The sequence below is a fragment of the Terrapene carolina genome, unplaced genomic scaffold (genome assembly GCF_002925995.2).
Source record: "Terrapene carolina triunguis isolate 2854851 unplaced genomic scaffold, T_m_triunguis-2.0 Scaffold833, whole genome shotgun sequence".
In the NCBI taxonomy this organism is placed as follows: Eukaryota; Metazoa; Chordata; order Testudines; family Emydidae; genus Terrapene; species Terrapene triunguis.
In genome coordinates this window covers 2,591,411-2,615,907 of record NW_020665184.1, presented here as the reverse complement: position 1 = coordinate 2,615,907, position 24,497 = coordinate 2,591,411, and the positions used below count along the sequence as shown (strand labels likewise).

General features: G+C 62.5%; 2 protein-coding genes across 3 annotated transcripts in view; one reads left to right on the top strand and one right to left on the bottom strand.

Moving 5' to 3' along the window:
• The window catches only part of CARM1 (coactivator associated arginine methyltransferase 1), a 41,587-nt gene extending 23,900 nt beyond the window's left edge, over nt 1-17,687 (top strand). Inside the window, exons 6-16 of the mRNA XM_026660597.2 lie at nt 1,833-2,010; nt 7,851-7,941; nt 8,923-9,004; nt 10,367-10,452; nt 11,503-11,592; nt 12,805-12,942; nt 13,699-13,788; nt 13,985-14,097; nt 15,314-15,391; nt 16,206-16,277; nt 16,503-17,687. Of these exons, the coding sequence (XP_026516382.1) occupies nt 1,833-2,010; nt 7,851-7,941; nt 8,923-9,004; nt 10,367-10,452; nt 11,503-11,592; nt 12,805-12,942; nt 13,699-13,788; nt 13,985-14,097; nt 15,314-15,391; nt 16,206-16,277; nt 16,503-16,639 (1,155 nt within the window). The 3' untranslated portion in view covers nt 16,640-17,687. The remainder of the gene's footprint in view (nt 1-1,832; nt 2,011-7,850; nt 7,942-8,922; nt 9,005-10,366; nt 10,453-11,502; nt 11,593-12,804; nt 12,943-13,698; nt 13,789-13,984; nt 14,098-15,313; nt 15,392-16,205; nt 16,278-16,502) is intronic.
• Nucleotides 17,688-17,953: 266 nt separating this feature from the next.
• Nucleotides 17,954-24,497, bottom strand: part of YIPF2 (Yip1 domain family member 2) — a 7,004-nt gene continuing 460 nt past the window's right edge. For both annotated transcript variants that reach the window (XM_026660651.2, XM_026660652.2), the window contains exons 2-10: nt 23,972-24,032; nt 22,667-22,809; nt 22,098-22,178; nt 20,744-20,831; nt 20,337-20,453; nt 19,740-19,906; nt 19,437-19,619; nt 18,946-19,066; nt 17,954-18,546 (exon numbers count right to left, since the gene is read on the bottom strand). In XM_026660651.2, coding sequence (XP_026516436.1) covers nt 18,947-19,066; nt 19,437-19,619; nt 19,740-19,906; nt 20,337-20,453; nt 20,744-20,831; nt 22,098-22,178; nt 22,667-22,809; nt 23,972-24,002 — 930 coding nt within the window. In that variant the 5' untranslated portion in view covers nt 24,003-24,032 and the 3' untranslated portion in view covers nt 17,954-18,546; nt 18,946. The remainder of the gene's footprint in view (nt 18,547-18,945; nt 19,067-19,436; nt 19,620-19,739; nt 19,907-20,336; nt 20,454-20,743; nt 20,832-22,097; nt 22,179-22,666; nt 22,810-23,971; nt 24,033-24,497) is intronic.

The window sequence follows — 24,497 nt, the reverse complement described above, 5'->3', positions numbered from 1 at the left end:
GGGGGGGGGGCGGGGGGAGAGGAAAATTTGGCCACGTTGTTTGCAGGCAGAACTGGTGCTAGCAGGGTCCAGTGCAACGGCAGCTGGGAGGAGCCAAATCCATGCAGCTGGTGGAGGCTGGAAGGATGTTCTTCAGATGATGCCACCAGGGTAAGGTCGTGGCAGAAGGAGGCTGTGGTGATGCGTGACCAGGACAGGGCTGAACGACAGGGTAGCCCTGCTTTTCTGGTCTCCTGAAGTCTGCAGTCTGGCTGGAAGAGAAATGTTCGTCCAACACGATCCAGTGAGTCAATCCCGGGGTAGCTGGATGAAATTCTCCGGCCTGTGCAGGAGCTCAGGCTGTGGGATCTCGTGGTCAGATCTGTGGACGGGAACTAGCAAACGGTCAGAATGCTGGAGGTGGGGTCAGGAAATGGCAGCTTCCTTGGAAGCGCACACCTCTGCGGAAGACAGGGAGTGACTGAAGACCCCACTGAGGAGACAGGCTGTTGCTGTGGGGTAGCTGCTGCTATCTGCCTACTTGGTTGCAAGTTGTGGCAAGTGTGTAGAAATGCTGGATAGCTTTGGCATTCTCGTATCTCCCGGCTGCTGTGGTCCTGCCCGCGGGACCCCAAGATGCTGCTGGTTAGTTATCTCTGAAAGCAAAGACCCGAGGGGCAAGCTCCGGAACCGGTGTTGTTTTCTTCAGGGAGCTATTGTCCTGGAGTCTAGATCCCTTTTGTTAACCGGTCGCTCCGCTGACAAACTATCGCAGACCCACATAAAGCTCGGATTACTGGGGGCTCTGTGCGGAGGGGCGCTCGTTGCATGCTGAAGTGTTAGCACAGCTGTACTGATGCTTGGACTCAGAGGCAGGAGCCGAGTTGGGGCGTGTGAGGGGAATCTGAGAGAAGACCAGAAAGGAAAGAAACTGTCTGATATATTGGCCCAGAGAACCTGAGGGTCTCCTTGAAAGGATCCTCCTGGATGGCTCACCAGGTACTCTAGCACATCGCGTCAGAGAGCTGGGATTACTCACGCTTCAGGCTGGCAAGGGAGGGGAGCCGAGAGCCAGAGTCCAAAGACCATCCGGCCAGAAGTTGCTCATTTCATAGCCTCTTCCCGGTTCCATGCGCTCTGGTCTGTTGCTGTGTATTTGCAGCTTGGCCCATTCTTCCTTGGCAGATCGCCTTTCCTCCCTGAAATGTTCTCCCCCAGTCAGTGACCAGAAGCCCCCATCCATTTTGTATCATTCCCTCTCCCAGTAAGGATCACAACCCGAATTCCCAGCACGTACAGACTGAGCTTTGACTGGTGTGCTCTCGACTCACTGTGTGGCCCGGGGCAGGTCACGTCGTCCTCTCCTGCCTCGGTTTACCCATCTATGTGATGCGGGTGTCGGGAGGCGCGACCAGTTAACCAAGTGGTTGGAAGATGCCCAGTGCTGGATACGGGGAGGAAGGGGGGGTGAAAGCACTCGGAATCTTTGGGCGGAAACATAACCCTGTCTTCAGAAGATCCCCTGCTCTTAAAGGCTCTGAGGCAAATTCATCCCTGGTGTCACTGACATCACTGCAGTTGCACCAGGAAGGACTTTGGCCCAGTCTCGCTCAGCTGGGTGAAACTGACTGACTTTGCCCCCCTCTCGCAGTCGTCCAGTTACACGAGATCATTTTGGCCCTGATGGTTTTTTAGCACAATTTGTGATAGTCCCAGCAAACCCCATTGCCTGTTCCTGGGCTGGCGTCCGCCGCAGATGCCCACAGACCATTCGGGATCATGGGGCTGGCTTAGACCCGGGAAGTGGGGGCCGCCTCTTTTCCTTTCTCTGACTCCTCCTTCTCCTCACCCAGGTTTTAGTGAAAAGCAACAACCTCACGGACCGGATCGTGGTCATCCCCGGCAAGGTGGAGGAAATCTCGCTTCCCGAACAGGTGGACATAATTATCTCGGAGCCAATGGGGTATATGCTCTTCAACGAACGCATGCTGGAGAGCTACCTGCATGCCAAGAAGTACTTAAAGCCCAGTGGTAAGTGATCGGTGCTGAGCGAAACACCCCGTTCCGCGATGTTCCTTTCCCCCCAGACGTGGGGCGGCGTGTGTTCAGGGGCAGGTGAAACCCAATCCCTTTTCAACCACGGTCTCCATGTTTAAAGGCAAGCTGGTTCAATGTGGGTAGTGGGGATGGTAGGGCAGATAACCTGCTCTTGAGGATGCTCTTGGATTTCCATTGCTGGGGGAATAGCGGCTGTGGAGCCCGAGCGACCAGGGTCTGTGGGGCAGAGCGTTACACCCGAATCGGGTCGCCTGTGATTGGGGCTGGCGAGGGCGCGGGAGTTGGGTTTTGTTGGCTGTCTGGCTTTCTCGCTATGGTCCACGTTGGGAAACGCAGCCCGCTGGCGCGCCGGTGGGAGCTGCGTCTGCAGGCTCCAGCGTCGTACGCTGGGACAGAGACCGGCGGCATCCTCGCGGGGGTGAGGGATTCATGCATCACACTTAGCGTGTTTAGTGACGGGGGGTGGTTCTCAGGTCCTGGCTCCACCCATGGGTGTCTAATGCATCGAGTGACATGGTTTCCTTGCCCTGATGGCGTGAGGATAGCCACTCGGTGAGCCCTCAGCGGCCCAGGGTCTCCGAATACAGCCTGCAGGGCCCCACACGCAGCTGCTCCAGAGAGAGCCGCGTGGCTCTAGAGCATTGCATGCTGGGACGGCTAGCCAGGCAGCTCCTCCTGTATTCAGGGCAGCTGGATCTCCTCTGTTACGGAGGTCAGGTCCGGGTTCCCAGGCAATACGGCCGTTCTGCTAGGCAGAGTCTGGGCCGCGTGAGCTGGTGCCCCGGGTATGTAGCAGGCCCCTCCAGCAGGGAACCCTGGTTCGGGGCCTGATTCAAGGACAAATGCTGCCCGGTGGGGTGGAGCGGAGAGCACCCTGCATGGCATGGTGGTGGGCTCCACCTGCTGGTAGGCTGGGGAACGACCGGGCGATCCAGGCGGGTGCATGAGTCGTGGTTTTGACCCCTCCAGCCCAGGAAGTGCTCTGCGCCGCCGAGGGGCCTGAGCTGCCCCATCGGGCATTTCAGCAGCAAATCAGGCAGTCAGCTGCCCTCCTGGGCCTCGGGGCTGGTGCGAAGAGGGGCCCGATTTCATCTCGTGACCACCAGGCCCCTCCGGCTCTTCAAAACCAAGTTCCCTTCAGCATCTGCTGCTGCAAAAATGTGACCACAGGGGAGTGGCTGCAAGAGCTTCCTGGCTGGAGGCTGACTCACGGCGCCCTCTCCTGGCGTGGGAGGGAAGCAAAGGGGCTGCCTCCTGCGAAAATGGGAAGGCCTGGGCTTGTCTGTGGGTAATGTGCTCCTTACATGGGGGTTGGGGCGGGGGCGCAGGGCAGTAGAGTGAGAAGCTGCTGCTGTTGCCCCTGGAAATGACTCTCCCCCCAGGCCTGGGGATGGCCAGGCTGCCCAAGCAGCGTGGGGATAGCTGGTTCCCTTTTGATGTGTTTGCAGCACTGTCTCTTTAAAAAAAAAATCCTCTTTTTACTATTCCCCCAAACGGATCGCTTGCCATCAGACCGGCTTAGCCAAAGCCGGCGTGTGCCTTGTCGCCGGGCTCCCGAGTGGAGAGGTGATTTGCAATGCAACGAATCTCGAAATGTAATTAAATTGTGTTCCAGGCAATTTCCCAGAGGAGCTGACACGACTCATCAGCCCTAATGTATTCCGCCCTCCCGAACAGGCCTGACCCCGTCCGTCCCTTTGGCCAAATTTGAGTCACTGCCTTCATCCAAAAGAAACGCTCCTAGAAAAATCAATAGCCGAGGATGCGTGTAGCTGCCTTCGTTACTGGGGGAGGGCTGTGGGAGGGCGGGACCAGATCAGTTTTTAACTTCCTGGAGAAAAGGGTCTGGAACAGTCTGTTGCTTCTGGTGACGAGAAAGCAGCATGTGTGTATGGTCTCGTTAGAGGTGTTGGTATTTAATTAAGCTTGGCAAATTAAACTGTTCCAATATGTTGCATAGAGGTGGGGGATGGACTCTTAGCGCCTCTGTTCCCATGCTGTCTTGAAAACCTTGATGCTTAACTTCTCTGCCATCTGTCTGCAAGAGCAGCCAGCTCTGTCCTGACCTCGCGCTGCTCAGACGAGCCTCCTGCTCTCTCCCAAATCGGTTCCGATCTTACCACACGCCCGCTTGAGGCCTGATCCTACAAACTCCTCTTAGCTTCAGGCTGAGCGTGGCCGCAGGCTTGGGCTCTGTCTCCGGACGTAGGATCTCCCTGGCTTGGTCGGTTCAGAATGTTGATTTGCGGGTCTTGTGTTTCAAACACGTCGTATCTCCTAACCCGCCAGGACTTCAGCAGTGCTTGCGAGCTCGGAGCGCTGCCATTTATAAAGATGAGGGAGGGAGACATTACGCAGGTGAAGAGCTGTTTTAGGCTGAAATTTAAACAGGGGAAAAAATCATCCCCCAGCCTGGAAGGGAGACCAAAGGGGGCGGGGGGGGAGTCTTTGGCGTTTAACATGCGGGCAAACTAGTAACATCAACCACGTTGATATTTCTGTTCTCGCCGGAGTCATCTGCCAACAGGCCGTTCTTGGTCGCTGCTTGTGTTCGCGGCAGCAGTGCCTGCCCTCCACGCTGATTACCCCGGAGCAGAAGCCTTCGGAGCTTTTCTGGATATAAATTAGTAGGGAAATGGACGGGCTGAGCGAATTCAGGGTGAGCGAACGGGGACTTTTAGTCCCTCCACTGAGTTGCTGTGGCTGAGCCAAAGATTAAAGGTGGAAATCGGAATCTGACCAGTTCGGCGCTGCCGGCGACTCAGCCTGGGCTGCCTGCGGAGCGAGACCTGCTGGCCCCTTTGGAGCCGCTTACCGGAGCCGCTCCGAGGACAGCTACAGTGTGGAAATGTTGCAACGTCTCCAAAGCGCAGACTTTCAGCCGCTGCCCAGGATCGGGGCCCCCTGTGCCAGGCGCTGCAGGAGGCGAAGCTGGGCATAGGAGCCAGGTCTCCTGAGCTCCAGTCTGGTGCCCTGCCCTGGGTCACGCCGGCTCTCCTGGCTACCAATGCGTCTTTAGTGGGGGTTGGGGGCACGGGGTGGGGTTTTGTAAGTCCAACCAGTCAGTTCCCACCGTCCACGGGCGCCTGCTTTCTGCCTGCCCCTTCCCCCGATGCTGGGGAGATGGTGGGGTCTGTTTACACTGCAGTTAGCCACCCGTGCCAGCCGACTCGGCTCATGGGGCTGTTTCATTGCTGTGTAGATGGGCCTCCCCCCCTCACGGGGTCCTAGCGCCCGGGCGCCAGGCTGAGCGTCTGCGCCACAGTTAAACAGCCCCTTGGCGTGCACCTGAGTCAGCCTGCAGGGCCAGCCGTGGGTTTTGCAGTGCAGTGTAGACGCACCCAGAGAGGCTACGCCGGCCAGCCCCTCTCCCTCCCAGGGGTGGGCGTCAGCCAGGAGGAAACGAACCAGCTGTTTGCCGGGAGGGAGGAAATGAACGACCGAGTCGGCTGTTGTTTTCTGGAGCGGGGCTCGGGTCGCTGGCCTGGAGCTGTGCTAGGTAAAGGGGAGGTGAAGAGGTTTTAAAGTGGTGCGTAAAGTGAGGGGGAGGGAAGAGCTGCGCTACCAGTCTAGTCCTGCCCACGCCACGCTGGGGTGGAGCAGTGCTGCTCTCCGGCACGGTGAAATCTGGAGGGCGGGGCCCCCATCAGCCCAGGGATAAGCAGGGTCGCCAGCTCTCGGGATTTAGAGCCCGAGTCGGGGGATACTTGGGGGATTTTCGTCAAGCCGCAGCTCCTGGCGCCACGTGGGTCGGAGACTCGTCTCTAAAGTCAATTTTGTAACCCTGGAGACTGGAGAAAGGCCTGGAAATGTGAACCTCCCACCCAGCTGTTCTCACTCGTTGAGTTCTCTGGGTGCTCAGGGTTGGCAGTTCTGCCGAGGTCCTGGGCTAGCTACGGATCCAACCCCATTAGCTAACGAGTCAGACGTGGCCTTAGACACTCCAGCCTTTAATCTTGAAACTTTAACCGCTAAAGCCACCGAGCTGTGCTCCGATCCCAAACTCTGCCGCCTGGCTTCCTACAGTCCAGCCTGTCCCCTGTCCTGGAGAACCACGGAAGGGACATTCTGGCATTAGCAGGGCTTCAGAGAACGTCAAAGGGCTTGATTAGGGGCCTCTGAAACTCTCCTGTGGGGAGAGCTTGCAAAGAGCGATGATTGACCTTAGAGAGGGGACCTAAATCTCTGGCGAACTGGGGAGAGAACGGGGGATCGGGGGCTTCTCCCGATCTCATCAACCAGGGACTCAGTGAAACTGAAAACCAGCAAATTCAAAACCAGTCCGAGGCGATCCTGTTCCACATATCGTGTCCTTACACTGTGGAACTCCCTGCCACTGGATGGCTTTGAGGCCAAGGACTCGGATGGATTCCAAGAGGTTTTGGCCTTTTCTGCAGCTCCCGAGAAGAGCCTGAGCAGTTGTTAATGGTAGAGTTCTGGAGCTGTAAAGCCGTCTGCTTTGGGGTGCAAGTGAGTCAAACTGTTAGAGATTGGGAGGCCTTTGTGGGGGGCAGATTGTTCCACGTCTGCTACCGCAGGCCTCTCGCACCTTCCTCTCCAGCAGCTGGTGCTGCCTGCTGCCGGAGGCGGGATGGTGAGCGAGATGGGCCTCGGGACTGACCCGGCCTGGCGGAGCCATCGCGGGTGGGTGGTGAGAGCGATCGGGCTGGAGGAGACGGCGCGCTCTGGGGGCTGCCGGGGAAGGGGATAGAGACGGGGGAAGCAGCTTGGGCAGCGTCGACGGGCCCCGCTGTCACAGATCGCGGTCGGCAGCTATGGCCCTATGGCAGAGAGTCCAGATTGCAAAGCCAGGTGGAGCCGTCTCCCCCAATGGCCGGCTGCCGAAGTGTAGCGCTCGGCCCCCTGCCCTCCGCTGCTGACCTGCCGCAGGCCGCGCTGTTTGACCGTTCCTCGGTGACCTCGTTCGGGCGAGGAGGCCGATTTGTTAGCTGGGGGGACGGCTCTGTGCCCCCGTCGGTCTCCGTCCCGCCCAGCCGTAACCCTGGTGGGTTCGATGTGCTTTGAGACCTGAACGAGGCAGGTGAACGACTGGCTTAGCTCTGATCTCTGCTTTGGGCTGCCAAGGGGGTGTTGTGCCCCTGCCAACTCTGCAGCCCCCACACAGTTCAGTACCGACCGAAATGGACTAGATCGGGTGGCATACAGGCCAGTTGCTGCCTGGGGTGGAGCTTGGCCAGAGAGCCGGGCTGATCCCAAATCAATCCTCACCTCCTTCCAAACACATGTACCTTGGCTCTGTGCTGGGGAACGCCCTGGAAAGGGGCCAGGCGCGCTCTGACTTAGCCAGGGCTGGGCTGGGGAAAAAACACCCTGGGAAATTTTTGAGCGGTGGTGGGGAAGAGAATTTTTTTGGTTTTAGTTGAAAGTTTCCGCTGAAAACGTGAAAGTTCACTATTTTTGCTGACAGTGAGCAGTGCAGTGCCTCATGGGAGATGTAGTCCAGCTGGGGATCCCCACCCATAGAGGAGACTGAGGACACAAGGTGCAAACTACATCTCCCATAATGCATCATGGTCTCCCTCTCACGGGGGGGGGGAGGGAGGCCCTGGTGTATTGTGGGAGATGTAGTCCTGCCAGGGATCCAAAGGGGACCCAAGGTGCTTTGGGACGTTTGCGCTAAAAGTCGATTCTTTTCCTGACACGTTGTGTAGCTGATGAAGCGTTTGGGAGGGAAAACTCCCATCCAGGGCCCGGGTAGCCTGGCTCTGGCGTGTGGGGCAGCCTGTGCTTGAGGGGTAGGACGGGACTTGGCGTAACCCTGCGGGGCGTGACCCCCTCTGCTCCCCTTCCAGGTAACATGTTCCCCACGATCGGCGACGTGCACCTGGCCCCGTTCACAGACGAGCAGCTCTACATGGAGCAGTTTACAAAGGCCAATTTCTGGTGAGTCCTTTCCCTGGCGCGAGGCTGGTGCCCTGCCCGCCGGCGTGTGCCCAGCAGCTGGTTCAAGGCATGGCGGGGGCTTTCACCGGGAGGAGATAGCGCCCCCCCGCAGTGGGAATATTGTGGAGGGTGGATCTGTGTTTCTGCCCATCCCCCAGTATCTCTCAGAGGCGAGCGTGTGCTGGAGCGGGTAGGACAGCCCGGTCCTGCCTCCCAGCCGCCGCGGGTTCTGGCAGAGACACCCAGGCCGGGGCAGGGGCACGTGTCAGCCACCAAGATGGGGTGGGGACAGCGTTTGATGCTCAGGGGGGCACCAGCCACTAAGGAACTGCCGGGACTCCCCTTCCCAGCCTGGAGCTGGCGCACCACCCCCTCCCCCCTCGTTCACAGGGCATTTCCACCCCCGGCTTTAGCCCCGATGTAAGTGGCTCCATAGCCCAGGTGGGCGTGGACCCAAACACCCTGCGTGTAACCCGCTTGGGTCTCGGTCCAGTTCCCCAGGGATCAGGCCCCCAAAGCACTGTCTGTGTCGGTCCCATTGTGGTCAGCCTTGGCCGAGGCGAAGGACTGAATGGCCCCTAGAGATAATCCCCTCCCACTGCGTCCCCGCCACGCCACGCCAGGGTGAGGCGGGTTTAGCTGGCTCTCCGGGGTAACACCCAGGGTACATGGCATACGCTGCTTTGATTTGGCGCCCGCCTGTCTCACAAGAAGATGCTGAGCTGTCGTCTGCTAATACTGAGTCCCCCAGGGGGTTCCAAGCGATGCCCCGATCTCCTTGGCTTCCCCGGTCAGCCCCAGCTCTGCTCTGATCCGCCTCGTGTCTCTGCCGGAGCCCCAAAGGGACGCGCCTGTCAGACGCGGAGGCTTAAGCTCTGCTTCTGGGCAGCTGTGCGCTTCCCGCGGGTTCCCACACCTCCTGAGCCGGGTGGGTGGAGCTGGTCAGCGCAGGCAGGTTTCCATGGGTGTCTCCTCTTGCAGGTATCAGCCGTCCTTTCACGGTGTGGACTTGTCAGCACTTAGAGGAGCCGCGGTAGATGAGTATTTTAGACAGCCTGTTGTGGTGAGTTGTGGGAACCAGCCGCCTCCGCCCCGGCTCCTTCCTCTGGACCCAGATCGGGCTGTTTAAATGGGCTGGGAGGGACTCGCTGGGCTGCCGCTGGAGTGAGATGCTGGTAACTGGTCACCAGAGCGCAGCAGCACTGCGCAGCTGCTTAGGGCAGGAAGGGAAGGCCGGGCTAGTGGGCAGAGCACAGGACTGGGGTGCGGGAACCCTGGGTTCTGGTCCCGGCTCTGCTGCTGGGTGACCTTGGGCAAGTCACGTCTCCTCCTGTGCCTCAGTTTCCCCATCCCTCAAATGGGGAGGATGATATTGACCTGCTTTGAGATGAAAGTCATTGGTGAGCCTCTGAGTAAGCAGCAATCAGATGCTCAGTAGACTCCCAGGCTGTGCAGGGGCCTCCCGCGGGAGGATGGTGCTCTGGGGAGGCGTTCCTGCTCTGTCCCCCTCCCGGGGCGGCTCCTCCGCTCTCGCAGCACTTGTTAGCCCTGTGCCTGGGGGGGCGACGGGAGATCACACCCGGCACCTCTCCTCTTGAAGCCCGAGTGTCTGCTGCTGGAACTGGCTCCTCGGCCCGTCTGCAGCCCGGGCTCCGCTCGAGGGGACAAAGCGCCCTGAGTTGGGCTGGGCTACGCCGTTCCTCCCCCGGCACAGCTGGGCAGCGGCAAAGGGGACGCGGCTCCAGCCACGGGCACGCTCGGGCCGGCTCGCCATTCGCTGGCCTGACTTGCCGAAGGTGAGGGGGGGCTGCGCTGAGAGGTGACCTCTTGCCTGAAGAGACAGATCTGCGATTCTGACCCTTCGGGACCCCTGGCACTTCCCATGAGAGTCAGGGCATTAGCTCAGCATGCTGTCCCGGTCGTTCCATGCCACCTCCCTGCGTCCCCCGGGATGGGCTTGGGCTTGACTTCCCAGCGTTCGCTGTAGGGCGGTGTTGCTCTGAGCTGCTCAGCTGCCTTCCTCCCCAGAAGTGGCTGCATTTCAGAGGGCGTTTCCGGAGCTTCCCAGTGTTCGTAAACCTGGAGAGAGCCGAGTGCATTCTCCCCAGTCTCTGTCAGTGGGATCCTAGCCCAACGCGGGATGCCGGCAAGAACATGACCAGTTTGGGTCGCTCAGTAGCAGAGTCTGTGTCTGGTTCCTCGGGCTGCCCTGCTGTGTCCCGTTTCCTGTCTTCCCCGCCGCTGCCTCTGCAGCTCCCGACTCGGTTTCCTTCCCAGCAAAAGCTCTTGTGTACCGCACCGTGCACGCCTGTTAAGGGCGCATCCTCGCTGCCAGGCTGGAACGAGGCTGCGCTCCGCGTTACCCTTCGGCTGGCGGCCCTCCCGTCGTGGCCAGGACGCTGACCAATGTGCCTCTCTCTCCTAGGACACCTTTGATATCCGGATTTTAATGGCGAAGTCTGTTAAATATACGGTCAACTTCTTAGAAGCCAAAGAAGGCGATTTGCACAGGTAGCTGTTTGCTCTTTCCTAGCGGGAGGGTGGGGAGGTGGGAGCTGATCTCTGCTCTCACAGACTGAGCCCAGCCGGCCGAGCGGGTGGCCGTGCAGGGTACCTTGACACGCGTGCCTGGCCCCTGGCGTTCCGATAGGTCCCCTCCACCCCCAGTGAGGGGTGGCCAGGCAGAGTGACCAGTGCCCACCAGCTGCCCCCCCCCCACCCGTCATGCTGCGGGGGAGGGGGGTCGTGTCATTAACCCCGCCTCCCTGTCTAACGTGCTTTGGTTACTGTGGAGGTGCCGCTGGCAGCCAGGACGTTCAGAGCCGCAGCTTCCAGTCACTTTCAATCATCACTCTGCGGTTCCTGCCCCAGCTCTGATTGAGGTTCCCGGTCACACGCCCACCCTCCCCTTCACCCGCAGCTGAGGGGAGACACCTCCATCTACCCTGTCAGCCACTGCAGCATTTAACGTCCCAGAACGCAGTCCTGCCTCGCCCGCCCCCGGCAGGAACTCTCCCAGGATTGCTAGGGCTTTGTCCAGCCTAGACTGGATATGCCTCCTCCGGGACTAGCGCGGGATTGAACCCTGAACGGAAACCCACCAGCCATCACGAGAGACCAAAGCTCAGTGCTGGCCGCTGTACGGTATTTATTAGGGGAATTAGGTAGCGCCCGGGAGCTCCAGTCACCCCCCAGGCCCCATGTTGTGCCAGGTGCTGCATGGTATTTATTAGGGGAATTAGGTAGCGCCCGGGAGCTCCAGTCACCCCCAGGCCCCATGTTGTGGGCACTGGTACAAACACAGACCGAAGATGGGCCCCGCCCCACAGAGCTCCAGTGGCCACAACCCAACGCGCTGGAACGTGGGGGCTCCGTAGCTTCCGTCAAGTGCAGGGCCCCCCAACTGAGGGACTTGGCCTCGCGCCCTGGCCGGGGGGGGGGTGCTGGAGGTGTGAACTGGGAAGGGATGATCCGCTGCCTGGCTGTGAACCCCCCACACCTCTGGGCGCCTCTCCCCAGGTGCCCCCGCCCTGCGGCTAACTGCTTCTCTTTGGTTTGCAGGATAGAAATCCCCTTCAAGTTCCACATGTTGCATTCAGGTCTAGTCCACGGCTTGGCTTTCTGGTTTGATGTAGCCTTCATTGGTTCAATGTAAGTGGTGGGGCCTGCCCCTACCTCCCAGCACAGCTTGGGGTTTGTAAAACAAATAACTGGCTATCGCTCCTAGTCTACATTGCAAAGAACTGGCAAGTTCCAATTCCGTTACCTTCTCACTTGTCTTCCTGTCTCGATAACCGTCCTCGCTTTCGCCTAACCCCGCTGCAGTGAGACCTCTTTAGAGAGAACTCTGAGCCCCAGCCCCTGGTCTGGTCTGGTCTGATCGCCACTGGCCCATGCGGGGAGGGGGGGCGCTCCATGGGGAGCCTAAATTCCCCTGGGATCCTGGATATGCCACGCGATTGGGGTGGGGTGGGGTGGGGTGGAGGTTCTCCCTACAGATTCTTCCTAAAGAGATTTGACTGTAGACCGTTCTGGCTGGCCTGAGCTGCCGTTTTGTTTTCGATACGTGTATGTTGACTGAAGATGCTTTGAATTTCTCGGTGCTTAACCTGGGTCGGCGCTAGGGCCTGGCAGGAGGGGAAAGGAGACGTGTCCCATCCCAACGGCTGCTCTTCCGAGCCATAGCGAGAGGCCTGGTCCTGCCCATCTTAACTGCATCAGTGCCTCTGGCACAAGTGTGATCCGTGAGATTGCACTAGTGCGATGCACCATCCTGCTGTATGGCAAAGCAGCTGGTCAGTTCCCTGGACTGCTGTGCCACCCTCTCGCTTGTAACTCGGTGCCCCTCGGGAGCAGGGCTTCCCACACCCCAGGGAGCTGCCGCTGCTCCTTCGCTCCTGGCAATGAGACCGGAACCTGAGCTGGAGGCTGGGACCGCAGAGATCTCAGTTCAGCCTCTCACCTCCCTGCGTGTGGGCTCCGTACTAACTGGCCCACTGCCTCTGGTCTGGTGCCCCCGGTGGCTGGGCTCCGCTGGGCCGGCTGCTGCCACCTCGGGGATTCACTTCTGGAGCTCATCCTTAGCGTAGCTGAGACTCCGATTTCCTTCCCCCGCGGCTGGACGGGCCTGGTGGGACACTGCGGCTGGCGCTGCCCCTGTCCCCAGCACTATGGGGTGGGAGGCACCGGGGAACAGCCACGTGGGGCTGCAGTTGGTTGCTTTACAACCCTCTTGGGCCAGCAGAGGGCGCCTCTGCTCCCACCTCCCTGTCCCCTGGTGGCGTGGCTGGCGTGGACGGTGCCCCGTGCTGCAGCCAGTCCCCGCGTCGGTTGCTAACAGGCGCCGTCCCCTCTCTCCCGCAGGATGACCGTGTGGCTCTCGACGGCCCCCACCGAGCCGCTGACCCACTGGTACCAGGTCCGGTGTCTGTTTCAGTCTCCGCTTTTTGCCAAAGCCGGGGACACGCTCTCAGGGACGTGCCTGCTCATCGCCAACAAGAGGTAAGGGCGGTGCGGGCCTGGGGCTGGGGGGGCTCCGGATCCCAGCATGCACTGCTCCGGCAGCCAGGCTGAGCATGCACTGCCCCTCGGCAACCTGACCCGCTTCTGGGCTGGTCTGTGGGTCCTGCCGCTGCGGGGCCCAGCCAGGGGCTGGGAGCCATTGGAAATGCCTTCTGTCGACTCAGCCCGGTCACCCCGACAGCCACCATCTCGACTGGCTTCCTCCCCGCGGCCGGCAGAGCGGGGCTGTCAGCCCCAGGTACAGCTGGGAGCCGAGGCCCCGCAAGGCCCAGTGACATGCTCAAGGTCACACGGAGCCTGTGGCAAGCAGGGGTTTGAGCCAGGTGCTGCTCTAACCACTGGGCAGCCCTCCCCTCTGCCCAGCACTAGCCTGTCCTACCCCACGTGCCTCCAAGCCCGGCTAGACCAGCAGCGACCGGAAGGCCTGTGAATCGAGTTGGGTGGGGGGGTGGGGTGTCTCAGGCCAGTTCTCCTTGGGGGACATGCAAATTGCCCCCCCCCCTTTGCTAGCCTGCTTGGGCGTCTCCTCTCCATGGCCAAGCCCTCAGTGCCCCCTTGCCAGCCCCTGCGCTGTCCCAGCATTAGGCCCAGCCCTGCCGGAGCTAGAATTCGCCCCGGGGGGTGTCTCTGTCCTGAGGTTTCTCCTCTTCCCCGGCTCGGCCCGGCCCATCTCGCTGGTGTCTCCTGCTCCGGCAGGGCCGGGTCCATCTCTGACGTGCGTCTCCCTCTCCGCAGACAAAGCTACGACATCAGTATTGTCGCCCAGGTGGATCAGACGGGTTCCAAGTCCAGCAACCTCCTCGACTTGAAAAACCCCTTCTTCAGGTACGGCCCCGCCCTGCGAGCCGGCTGCAACCGGGGGCCGGGCCCCCCCCTCCCGGGTCACTGGCCCCGTTCTGCCTGTGGGGGGGCCTCGTGCTGACCTGGCTGGCTGGGCAGCAGCGCATCCCCCCTGCAGCGAGCTGAGGTTTCTCCCGTAGCCCCGCCAGGCCTCGCTGATGTGTCGTCACGTCTCTCTCAGGTACACAGGCTCGACTCCTTCCCCCCCGCCGGGCTCTCACTACACGTCTCCGTCAGAGAACATGTGGAACACGGGCGGCGCCTACAACATGAGCACGGGGATGGGCGTGGCCGGTAACGTACCCTGCTGTCCGGGGCTCCTGGGGCAGGCGGGCTGGGGGAGCGGGGAGCCCCCGGGGCGAGCGGGCTGGGGGGGGGCGGGGAGCCCCCGGGGCCGGCGAGTGCAGACACACAACCCGCCTTGTGCCGAAGCAGCGTTAATTGGCTGCTGGATCCATGTCCCGCTGAGCTGCCAGCGGTGCTGGCTGGACCCACGGAAGGGGCCTGGCTCCGGTCGCTGCCCCAGAGCCATGGTGCGGGCAGCCCTTGCCCACTCCCAGCCACGCCCCTCCTGCTCCGGGCACTGCCATTGGTCTGCGCTTCCCCTTGGGAAATGTGGGGGATCAGCACCTGGTACCCCCCAAGCCAGGCCTCTGCCGAGCTGGGATCGGCTCGCCGGGGCTGGGACCTCGGGAAACGCCCCCCTTCCCCTGGTGCAGGGCTGGGCACGTCTGTCCGTCCTCCCCTCCCCCCGCCAGCTGGGAGCTGCCCGGGCCGCCAGGGCTCCAAGGAGGGTTCCTTGCTGCGGGACTCGTCCTCTGAGCCCCTGGGAGGCACCCGCAGCCTCCGTCCCAGTGGGGAAACTGAGACCGCGAGCAGGAGAGTGACTGACTCCGTCTGAGCCTCCAGACCCTCCCCCCATTTCTGTGCCACCCTCCCCTGCATCCTGCCATGGGCACAGGGACCCCCCACCGCAACATGTCCTGGAGTCCCGGATTGGGGCCTCTGGGGCTGATCGGTGGCCGGCTTCTCTCCAGCTCCCTCTTGTGGCAAGTCCTGGAACCGCCTCCCAGCGTGGAAGCTGCTGCCCACCCGGGCCCCGAGGCGGCTGCGTTGCCCTCGACACGCCAGCCTGTGCTCGGGACGTGCTGGCCGGCCCTGGCCCTGGGACCCAGAGCCTGCAAGCAGGGGCCTGGGGGCTGCTGGGCAAAGCTGCTTCCTCTGGCCTCAGTCCCGGGGTGGCTGAGCTGGGCTGGCCCAGCGCCCGGCCCTCCCCAGGGCACTTCCCCACGGCTGAGACCCCTGAACCCAGCCCCAGGGACTGTCCCAGGCTGCCCTGGCCTGCGGTTCCCCTCAAGCCTGGCTCCAGTGCTGGGGACCCCTCGGCCGCAGGGGGGCAGACGCTGAGGTCCTTGGATAGATTCTCTGGTTTTGGGGTCCCCAGTGCTGTGGCTTGAGGGGGGGGCACATCCCATTGCTGACCCCTCCCTATCTCTCCCCCTTGGTGCAGGGATGCCCACCGCCTACGACCTCAGCAGTGTTATTACCGGCGGCTCCAACGTCGGCCACAACAACTTGATTCCTCTAGGTGAGTCTCCGCATCTGAACGGGAATCCCCTGGCGGGACTGGGGGGTGGGGTACAGGGGGCCCTGGTTGGGGGTCTCTGGGGGACATGGCCCCTGGCAGCTCTGGGCTCCAGCCATGGCAGAGGGTTTGATGTGTGGCTCTGGGGGAGGCCCCAGCTGCCTGGACCAGCTCGCTTCAGCCAGCAGGTGCCGCAGTGTCCCGTTACTTAGGGGTAGTGCCTGGGCCCCACTGAGATGGGGGGCGGGCCCAGACCCCAGCTGCGAAGGGCCCCCATCGCGCTGGAGCTCAGGCTGAACGTCACGTCAGAGCCGCGTCCGTAAGGCCCCCGTGTCGCGCTGACTCCCGGCCTCGTCTCCCTGCTCCAGGATTTCAGTGCGTGGCGCTGCAGCCCCAGGGGCGAAGGCTCAGCTCCACTCTCACCAATCCGGGGGGTGGGGCCAAACCCGAGCGGTGCCACTGCCCCGGAGCGGAGGAGCCGGGCACAGCCCAACCCCCGGGGGGGCAGGGTCGCCCCAGGGTCTCCACCCGCAGCCCATTCACTGGGTTGCCACAGGCCAGGAACAAACGGGTCCTGAGACCCACTGGACTAGAGCCCAGCTGGGAGTCGCTTTTCGGGGGACAGCAGCGCCCGCTGCTGGCAGGTTGTGGGGGTGTGGCTGTAACCCTCGGATGTTGAGCAGCCGCTAGCCCCCGGGCCAGTGGGAGGCACAGAGCTCCCTGGGCACAGGCCTGTGCTGCCACGGGGGCGCAGGGAGGCTGGGACCCTGGGGGGCCCCTCCCTTGCTCACGCAGCATCTCCCGTGTCTCCCTGCAGCGGCCAGCGCGGGGATTGTCAATCACACGCACTCCAGGATGGGCTCTATCATGAGCACCGGCATCGTCCCAGGTAACACGCCCGGCTCCGTTCCCCAGGGATCTCGGCTTCCCGAGGGCGTCCTCCCGCCTCCCCTGCCGCCCGCCACGGGCCTGTCCAAGCGGCTGCCAGCGCCTGTAACTCGGGCTTTGGCCCGACTGCGGAGTCCCCTCTGCTCTCCCCGGCAGCCCCCAGCGGCGCTGCCCCCTCTCGTGGGGCGGGCGGATCTAACGGCGACTCCTCTTGTCTCCTCCGCAGGCTCCTCCGGCAGCCAGAGCGGAGGCGGTTCGAGCGCTCACTACCCAGTCAACAGCCAGTTCACCATGGGGGGCCCTGCCATCTCCATGGCCTCCCCCATGTCCATCACCACCAACACAATGCATTACGGGAGCTAAAACGTCTTTGCCCCGTCTCTGAACTGACAGCGCCAGGAAACCAAATGAAGACGCCCCCTCCCCCTCTCTCCCCGTGTGCCGGCTCGCTGGGGCCGTTTTTACCGGCCCACGAGCCCAACCCGCCCCTCGGCTCCTCCGCTCTTTGATATCGGACTTGGACAGTTTTTTATGAAATGTCGAACCTCAGATTCTCCGCCCGTGTGGCGCCCCCAGTGCTAGCTGCCCCCTGCCACCCGATCATGTAGCAAGTCCTTTTAATTCACCATCTTCCATAATCGCCGGGGCTGGGCCGGTCGGCAGCCACGGCTCCTGGCCGGGTGTTTTGCAGAGATGGCCTTGTGCAGCCCCCATGATTCCTCCCTAGCCGCAGCTCTGGGGCTTTCAGGCCCCGTACCCTGGCCTTGCCTCACTCCCTGCTGGTGCGGGGCGGCTGGGCTGGGCAGTTGTCACCAGGCAGCCAGAGGCGAGGCTGGCGGAGGAGCCCATCGGAGCTCCTGCCCCCAGCAAACCCCTTGCCTCAGGGGGAGGGTTTTTTATCACCCCAGCCCTTGTCTCTGCTGATGCCCGAGGCGGGGGCCCGGCTGCTTATCAAGGCAGCTGTGACCAGCAGGCCTGGTACGTGTCTCGTGGGAAATGCCGGGGTGGCAGGAGAGCGTTCAACACACCTTGAATGTCCCCAAACCCGGGCTGCCGGATCCCGAACTCCCTCGTGTCCCGGGGAGCGGCAGTGCCAGCATCTGCTGCCAGCTCCACGGCCCCTCTGAGCAGCCGGCTGGAACCCGCTGGGTCACCCTGCCCCCTCCCCTTGGCAGAGCAGAGCCAACCTTGCCCACGTCCCTGGCGCTAGCTGCCGGGGCCTGGAGCTGTGGCCTCTGTGGAAGCCCCTGTAGCCCCTCTAGGACAGTGCAGTCCGGCAGTGTAACCGCCCCCCAGGTAGAGCGTGGATTGGTTTTCGTTTTGTTTCCTTTCCAAAAGCCCCCGCGGTGATTTTTCGAAAGGATTTTGCAGGGACCCCTCTGGAGAAAATGAAATAAAGGAATTATGTGTTTCACGGAGGCAGTTTCCTTCAGCTCTCAGCGGGCCCTGCCGCGCTGGGCTGCCCAGGGGGCGCAGTAAAGCAGCAGTGGTTCGAAGGGCTGTTGGCATGGGGGGGGGGTTGATGCCCCTCGCCAGACGCAGCTTCCCTCCAGCCGTCAGCGCCGGGCTGTTCTCCCAGCCTCCTCCAGCAGCCGGGAGGGGAAGGAACCCAGCCAGGCTGAGTGACGCCACAAGCCCCCTCAACACAGGAACCAGCCCCAGTCCCAGGGGGGCAAAGCCCCAGTTGTTTATTTCAATCACCTTTGCATAGAAAACAGCTGACAGCTCCCAGTCCTTGGGCCGTGCCCGGGGAGCAGCCAGCACTGCCCCTGCCCCCCCATGCCCTCGAGATGGGGGGCGGGTGAGTACCTCGCCTGGCAGAATTCCCTGTGCTCCGTCCCAGCAGAGCTGGGGCTGGGTTACGTGGGACGCTCCCGGCCTAGCCCCGGGGAGGAGGACAGCGGTGCCGAATCAGAACCTGGCAGTAGGCTGCAAACGCCGGCCCTGGGGCCAGCAGAGGTGTCGGGCTCCCTGTGCCGCAGGGATGCCCCGAGAGCAGGGCCCGGGCTCTGTCCTGGCAAGACGCCTGCCACGCTAGCTGGGGCCTGGGGGGTGCTGGTCTGGGTACAAGTTCATTCCCCTAGTCCCAGCTGGGAATGAGCCAGGGGGAGGGGAAGAATGAGACGTGCCGAGTGTCCCGGGCTCAGCCGCTGGCCAAGCTGCCGCCCCCTCCCTGTGCAGCGTGGGGGAGAGGCCGGAGGACGGGTCCGGGCCCCGGCCCAGCAGCGGCTCTGGGCTTTCGCCTGCGCCCAGTGCTGGGGGATCCACACCTACAAAAGCAGAAGCCCAGCGTGAGCGGGACGAGGTTACAAATCCCCCCCCCCGCAGCTCCTGTGGGGCCAGAGCTCAGCCCAGGCGGGGTCCCCCGGCGCCGACTTTCCCAGCAACGGCCAGTTTGGCCATTGGGCCCAGCCCCCGAGGGGGCTCCGTGGCTGGAGGGGGCTGGCGCTAATCCAGCCCCTCGGAAGACCAGACCACTCCCAGCTGCTCGGGCTCCCCAGTTTTGAGGACAGAGAGACTGAGGTCGAGGATATTGCTCTGTGGGGAAACTGAGGCACGGGGGCCTGCCTCAGAGCTGCTGGCCCATCCCCCACTCCCAAGGAGCAAGTTCTGCCTCTTTCCAGCACCCGCAGCCCTCCCCCCACCTGCGCGTTCTCCTGCAGTCTTACCTCACTGGCGGAGCGGGGCCGAGGTATTGGCCGGGTGAGGGAGCAGCACCGGGGGCTGCTGGGCTGTGACCAGGGGGTGCAGGGGAGGGATGGTGCTGGGCAGCGTCTGGAAAAAATAGAGCTGGAAAAACAACAGGAGGGCATGATCAGCTGGGGTGGAACTGGCCCCGCCCCTCTGGCTGATTGCAGGTCATGCCCTGCAGAGCATCTGCCCCAAGGAGGGGAACTATGGCCTCCGGACCACAGAGCACCTCCCACTCTGAGGCTAGACAAAAGCCCCCTCTCCCAGATCTTCCGTGCCTCAGTTTCCCCATCTGTACTGGCGGCTGGGGCCAGTACCACAACCCAAGCAGGGCCCCCGCAGCTCAGGGCCTGCATCTCCTCTTGCAGCAGCACCGCTGGGGAGAACAGGAGCCGCCGAGGCCCCGCGGCTCTCTTCTCCGCCCCCCCAGGACTGAGCTAACAGCCACGCAGGGCAGCCCCGTTCAGACCTTGCAGCCGACGGCCAGCAGCACGTGGAGCGAGACGATGGCGGCCAGCGTGGCCAGTGTGGCCAGCTTGCTGTCGGAGCGGAGCAGCGGCCAGAAGGCGAGAACCAGCACAGCGCCTGAGAGCGCCGCGGCGAAGGCCAGCAGGAGCCACTGGAGCCAGGCAGCCGGGATCAGCCACAGGATCTGCCCGGGGGGGGGGAGAGAAGGGAGAGGGGGGTCAGCCCCGCCAAACCACCTGCCCCAAGGGAGGCAGGGCCCCGAGGGCCGGGTTTAGTCCGGAGCAGCTTGGTGGGGGCTGCTCACCGAGGTGGGGATGTAGACGAAGAGCGAGTAGCCGTACACACAGACCGTCTCCAGGAAGCTGTAGGAGCCCACGTGGAGGCTGAGTCCCTTGCGCCACTGCAGGTAGCCCCAGAGGGCCAGAGGCACCAGCCAGGCATAGCAGTAGGTCACAAGCCCGGCGATGGTCACTGGGGAGAGGGCAGAGACGCTGGTGACCGCCGGGCAGGGGGGAGCCAGAGCTCTGCCCCCCCGCCCACAGATAACAGCAAAGACAAACAGAGCCAGGGAGAGAACCCAGGAGTCCTGGCTCCCAGCCCCCCCGCTCTAACTGCTGTCTGTGCTGCCATTCACGGCCGGTGGGGAGGGGAGTGGGTTAGAGGGTGGTGGGGCTGGGAGCCAGGACTCCTGGGTTCTATCCCGGCTCTGGGAGGGGAGTGGGGTCTAGTGGTTAGAGGGTGGTGGGGCTGGAAGCCAGGCCTCCTGGGTTCTATCCCGGCTCTGGGAGGGGAGTGGGCTCTGGTGGTTAGAGGAGGGGGGGAGGCGCCAGGACTCCTGGGTTCTGTTCACACTTCGTACGCGCTGCGTGGCCCTGGGGGAAGTCTCCCCGCTGGCTCTCACCTTTGTGGAACTGGGGGCTGTAGTGGAAGGAGGGGTCGCCCCGTTTCTCCAGGGCGTGGGACACGTTGCTGCTGACGGCGAGCGTGAAGGCCAGCGTGGCGCAGATCCAGAAGGGCCCTGGGGAGGCAGAGGGGGGAGGGGGAGTTAGGAGGCGCGTCGACAGGAGCCGGACACCAGCGCCACAAAGCTGCCCTGCACCCATCAGCCCTCAGGGCTCCCCCCGGATCCCAGCCTGGAAGCTGACCCAGGACGGCCCCGGCGCCGGGTCACGGGGTGCGGACGTCTCTGCTCCAGAGCCGCGAAGAAGGGAGCGTGGGTTAGCTGAGTGACGAGTGAGCCCCTCGGCTCCCACTGGGAACCCCGGGATGTCGGGGGGCTGCAGCTCGGTCTGGCCTCGCCGTACTCACCGTACAGGTCAGGGTTGTTCCGTAAATGGTGCCGTACGAAGTTCTTCCCAGGCAACGGCAGCAGAGACCCCTTTATCCTGTCCAGCACCTGGCGGATGGGAACAGACCAGGGTTAGTGGGACGTCTCCGGAGCCACCGCTGCCTACCGTACTTCGCCTGCGAGCTCCGCGGGCCAGCGCCTACCACAACAGGGACCTGCCCCTAGGACGGTACCAGCAAGACTCCCCTTTACCCTCCCCGCCCCCCGGGACACCCCGAGTTACAGGCTCCAGGCCGGGCTCACGGGGCACAGGGAGCTGGCCCGTGCTATGCAAGAGGTCAGACGAGACCCACAACGATGGACGCGTTCCCGTTTCTCAGCTGGGACCGTGCTGTGGGGCTAGTCTGTGTCGATCTGGTCCCGCTTCCCCGGCCTCGGGGCCCAGCCCAACGCTGCAGGCCGGTCGCAGAGATGGCAGGGAAAAGGAATCGGAGGTTAAGGCGTTCGGCTCCTCGGACGAGCGGCAGAGCGCAGGGCAGAGAGCTCGTCCGCACCTCTGGGGGGGTGTAACAGTGAGAGCCACCCCCAGGGACGAGTCTGGCCTGGCCCCACTACAGCGCCCGGCTGCTTAGCTCAAGCTGCAGCAGCCCCTGGCGTTTCGTTCTGGAGAGCCAGGATTCAATGCCCAGGATCGGGTGACCCGTTTCCATCCAAACCAGGCAAGTTCTGAGCAACGAGACGCGCTAGCTTGGGGCCTAAACCTCTGGCCAGGCCTCAGCATTGCTAGTCACTGGAAACTTTTGTTTTAGGAGCCTTTTCCCTTCAGCAAGTGCCGACCGGGGGTCCAATTGTAACTACCCGCCTCAGTTCGGTCTAAACTCGGCCGAGAGCCGACCCCCGGCGGGCCGGGCGCTGCCCCGAAGCCGGCCAAGAGCCGATCCCCGCCGGGCCGGGCGCTGCCCAGAGACATGAGAGAAGCTCCCTGCCCTGAAGATCAAGGAAGGGTCATTTCACAGGCAGGGAACTCCCCCGGCCTGACTTGCCAAGGTTGTGGCAGAGCCAGGAACACCCTAACCACGAGACCAAGCTCCTTGCCAGGGGGCTGCGTCTGCCGCCATGGAACCGTGTGTCCATCCGAGGACGACCCTGCCTACCCCGAGTGCAGGTCTATGTCCTGCCTCCCTGGGAAATGGAGCCGCTGCCCCCTGGCGGGAGGCTGACGAGCTGGGCCTTTCCAGCCACCCTCCGAGGGCTGCCGCAGCCAGGTTGCCACGAGGGCCCGTTTGCCCTCCAAGCTCTCCCCAGTTTTGCTGCTCCCGCCTGTGTCACTTTCCAGCCGAACGGCGGAAACGTTCGACAGGGAGATTCTGTTACCTGGTAGGTGTCGACATCAAAGAAAGTCTGGTAGTATTCGAAGGTCCAGAAACTGGGCTGCTTCTTCTGGCCGCTCAGGAGCTGCGTGGATGAAAAGGCGCGTGACTGGCTGGTCCTCGGCCCACGTGCCAGACAGCCAGGTTTGCCTTGCGGCAGAGATCGGAGCTGCGGCCAGGACCCTCTGTGATCGCGGACAAGCCGTCGGCCTTTCTGCTGGACCCGGGGATCAGGGTCGATTTCTGGCACGGGTGAGTCCCTCCCCCTCTCGTACCTCGGCTGTGGCCATCGGAACCAGGGTTCTTCTCGGCAGCCAGACAGGGCCCCGATTCAGGGAAGGGCTTAAGCACGTGCTTGGGCCCCACCCAGCTCCGACTGGGCTGGTGGCTTTGGCAATGAGGATACTCGGGCTGGGGGCCCGTCCAGGCTGCCTCGACCGGCAAATGGCAACTAGTCACTACTGATGGGGCAGCTGGGGCCCTGGGAAGGGGTGGGGCTGACGCCCTCTAGAGGGGAAAGACCCTGTAGCCCACGCCAGCCAGTCCCCGTCCCCGCTCAGCTTTTCCTCTCACCTCAGTTTGATCTGTCTCCTCCCCTAACTCGCCCTCCTCGTAGCCGGCGCTCACATTCACGGCCACGTGGCTTTGCCGCTCGCTGATGCTGGTGGTTGTGGCATCAGGGTTCACGGCCAGCAAGTCGGCTGCCTCGTCGAATTCTGCAGGGAAACCCCCAGCGGTCAGAACAGGTTGGAAATCAGCGTCCACGGCCCTGGGATCTCTTTGGCTGGCAGCCGCGTCCCGAGCCCTGCTCTAGAGCTCCCAGGGCAGACTAAAGCCCTGTCCGTTCTCGACGGTGCTGGCTCAGATCTGCCCAAACCCGGGTGAAATCCCTGTATCCAACCTGCCCTTGTGCAGCCCCGGCCAAGCCTCCGGAGCACATCCACTATCGTCCCCCTCAAAGGGTCCAGACCCCCCTCTCCTCCCCGGGGAGGCCCAAGTCGAAGGCGGAAAGAGGAAGAGAAGGGAGGGGCCAATTAGCTCTTTTCTTACTTGATGGATTTCAGTTAGGCCAGAGCAGGGGCTAGGTCAGATTAGGAACCCAAATATCACCAGCTGGGGTCAGCCTCCCGGACTGGCCAGGCCCAGCTGCTGCAGAGGAAGATGCAAGAAGCCCTGCAGGTGGCAGCGCTGGGATAACCTGCCCCCAGGGACGGTTTGCTCCTGATCACAGGTTAGATCAAGCCCTGAAGCACCTTCCTAACTTGCTTATTTACTGTTCTAACTCTGGACACTTCATGTTCCCCATAACAAAGTCTAGTCCTCTTTCAGACCCTGTTAAGTGTTTGGCTTCAGGATATTCTTGTGGGGGTGAGTTCCGCAGGCTAACTGGCCAATCACTGCATGGCTTTGCTTTAATCAAACTAATACTCCCTAGTTCTCACATAGCATTTTTCATCCACTGATCTCACAACGGAGTCAGTATCATTATTCCCATTTACAGATGGGGAAACTGAGGCAGGGAGAGGGGAAGTAACTTGTCCAAGGTGACCCAGCAGGCCAGTGGCAGAGGTAGGCACAGAACCCAGGTCTCCTCAGCGCCCGCCCAGGGCAGGGCCCTAGGGGGAAATGAGCTAACAGGACAGATCTGGGGGAGGAAGGTGGCTCCAGGCCTGAGATGCAGAATAGCTCCTGAAATGCACCAGCCTCTAACCCACATTTTCAGGGGGTGATGTTCAGCACAACTAGGGGAGACCCAACTACGTTACCCGGAGGAGTTTGGAATCCCACGTGAGAAACCACAGACGAAACTACCTCTCTTCTCCTCTCCCTCCCACCTTCCCCCCCTGAATTGCCACTTTACGGAAAGCAAACGCTCACCATGAAACTTGAGCTCATCTGACGTGGCCATGGCTGCAGTTATCGCATGTCCGGGACTCCGCTGCCGGGGCAAAGCAAACAGCGCTTGTGACGAGCGGCTGGGAACAGCGACGCGCTGGGCCCCTATGGGGCACGACATCGGTTCATGGTCTCGCCCCACGGTGCGGGGGGGGAGACCAGTCACCGAGAAGGGGAAGTGACTTGCCCAGGGTCGCACAAGGAGTCAGTGATGGAACCCAGGTGTCCTGAGTCAACCCAGTTCCAGCCACCCAGAGGACGCTCCCTCCCAGAGCTGGGGATGAAACCCAGGAGGCCTGACGGCCACCCCCCAGCTCCTGCCCCTCGGATGCTACTTCCCCTTCTGCGCCGGCATTTCATGCCAGGCAGCGGGCGAGGTCCCTTTAACGCTGGGGTTTCACCGCACGTCCAAGGCAGGGGCACAATCATCTCCAAGGCACCAGCTGGGCCAGGAACCTGGAGCGGGGGGGCAGGCTGGGGGGAGCTGGGGGGGCAGGAGGGGGGGGGG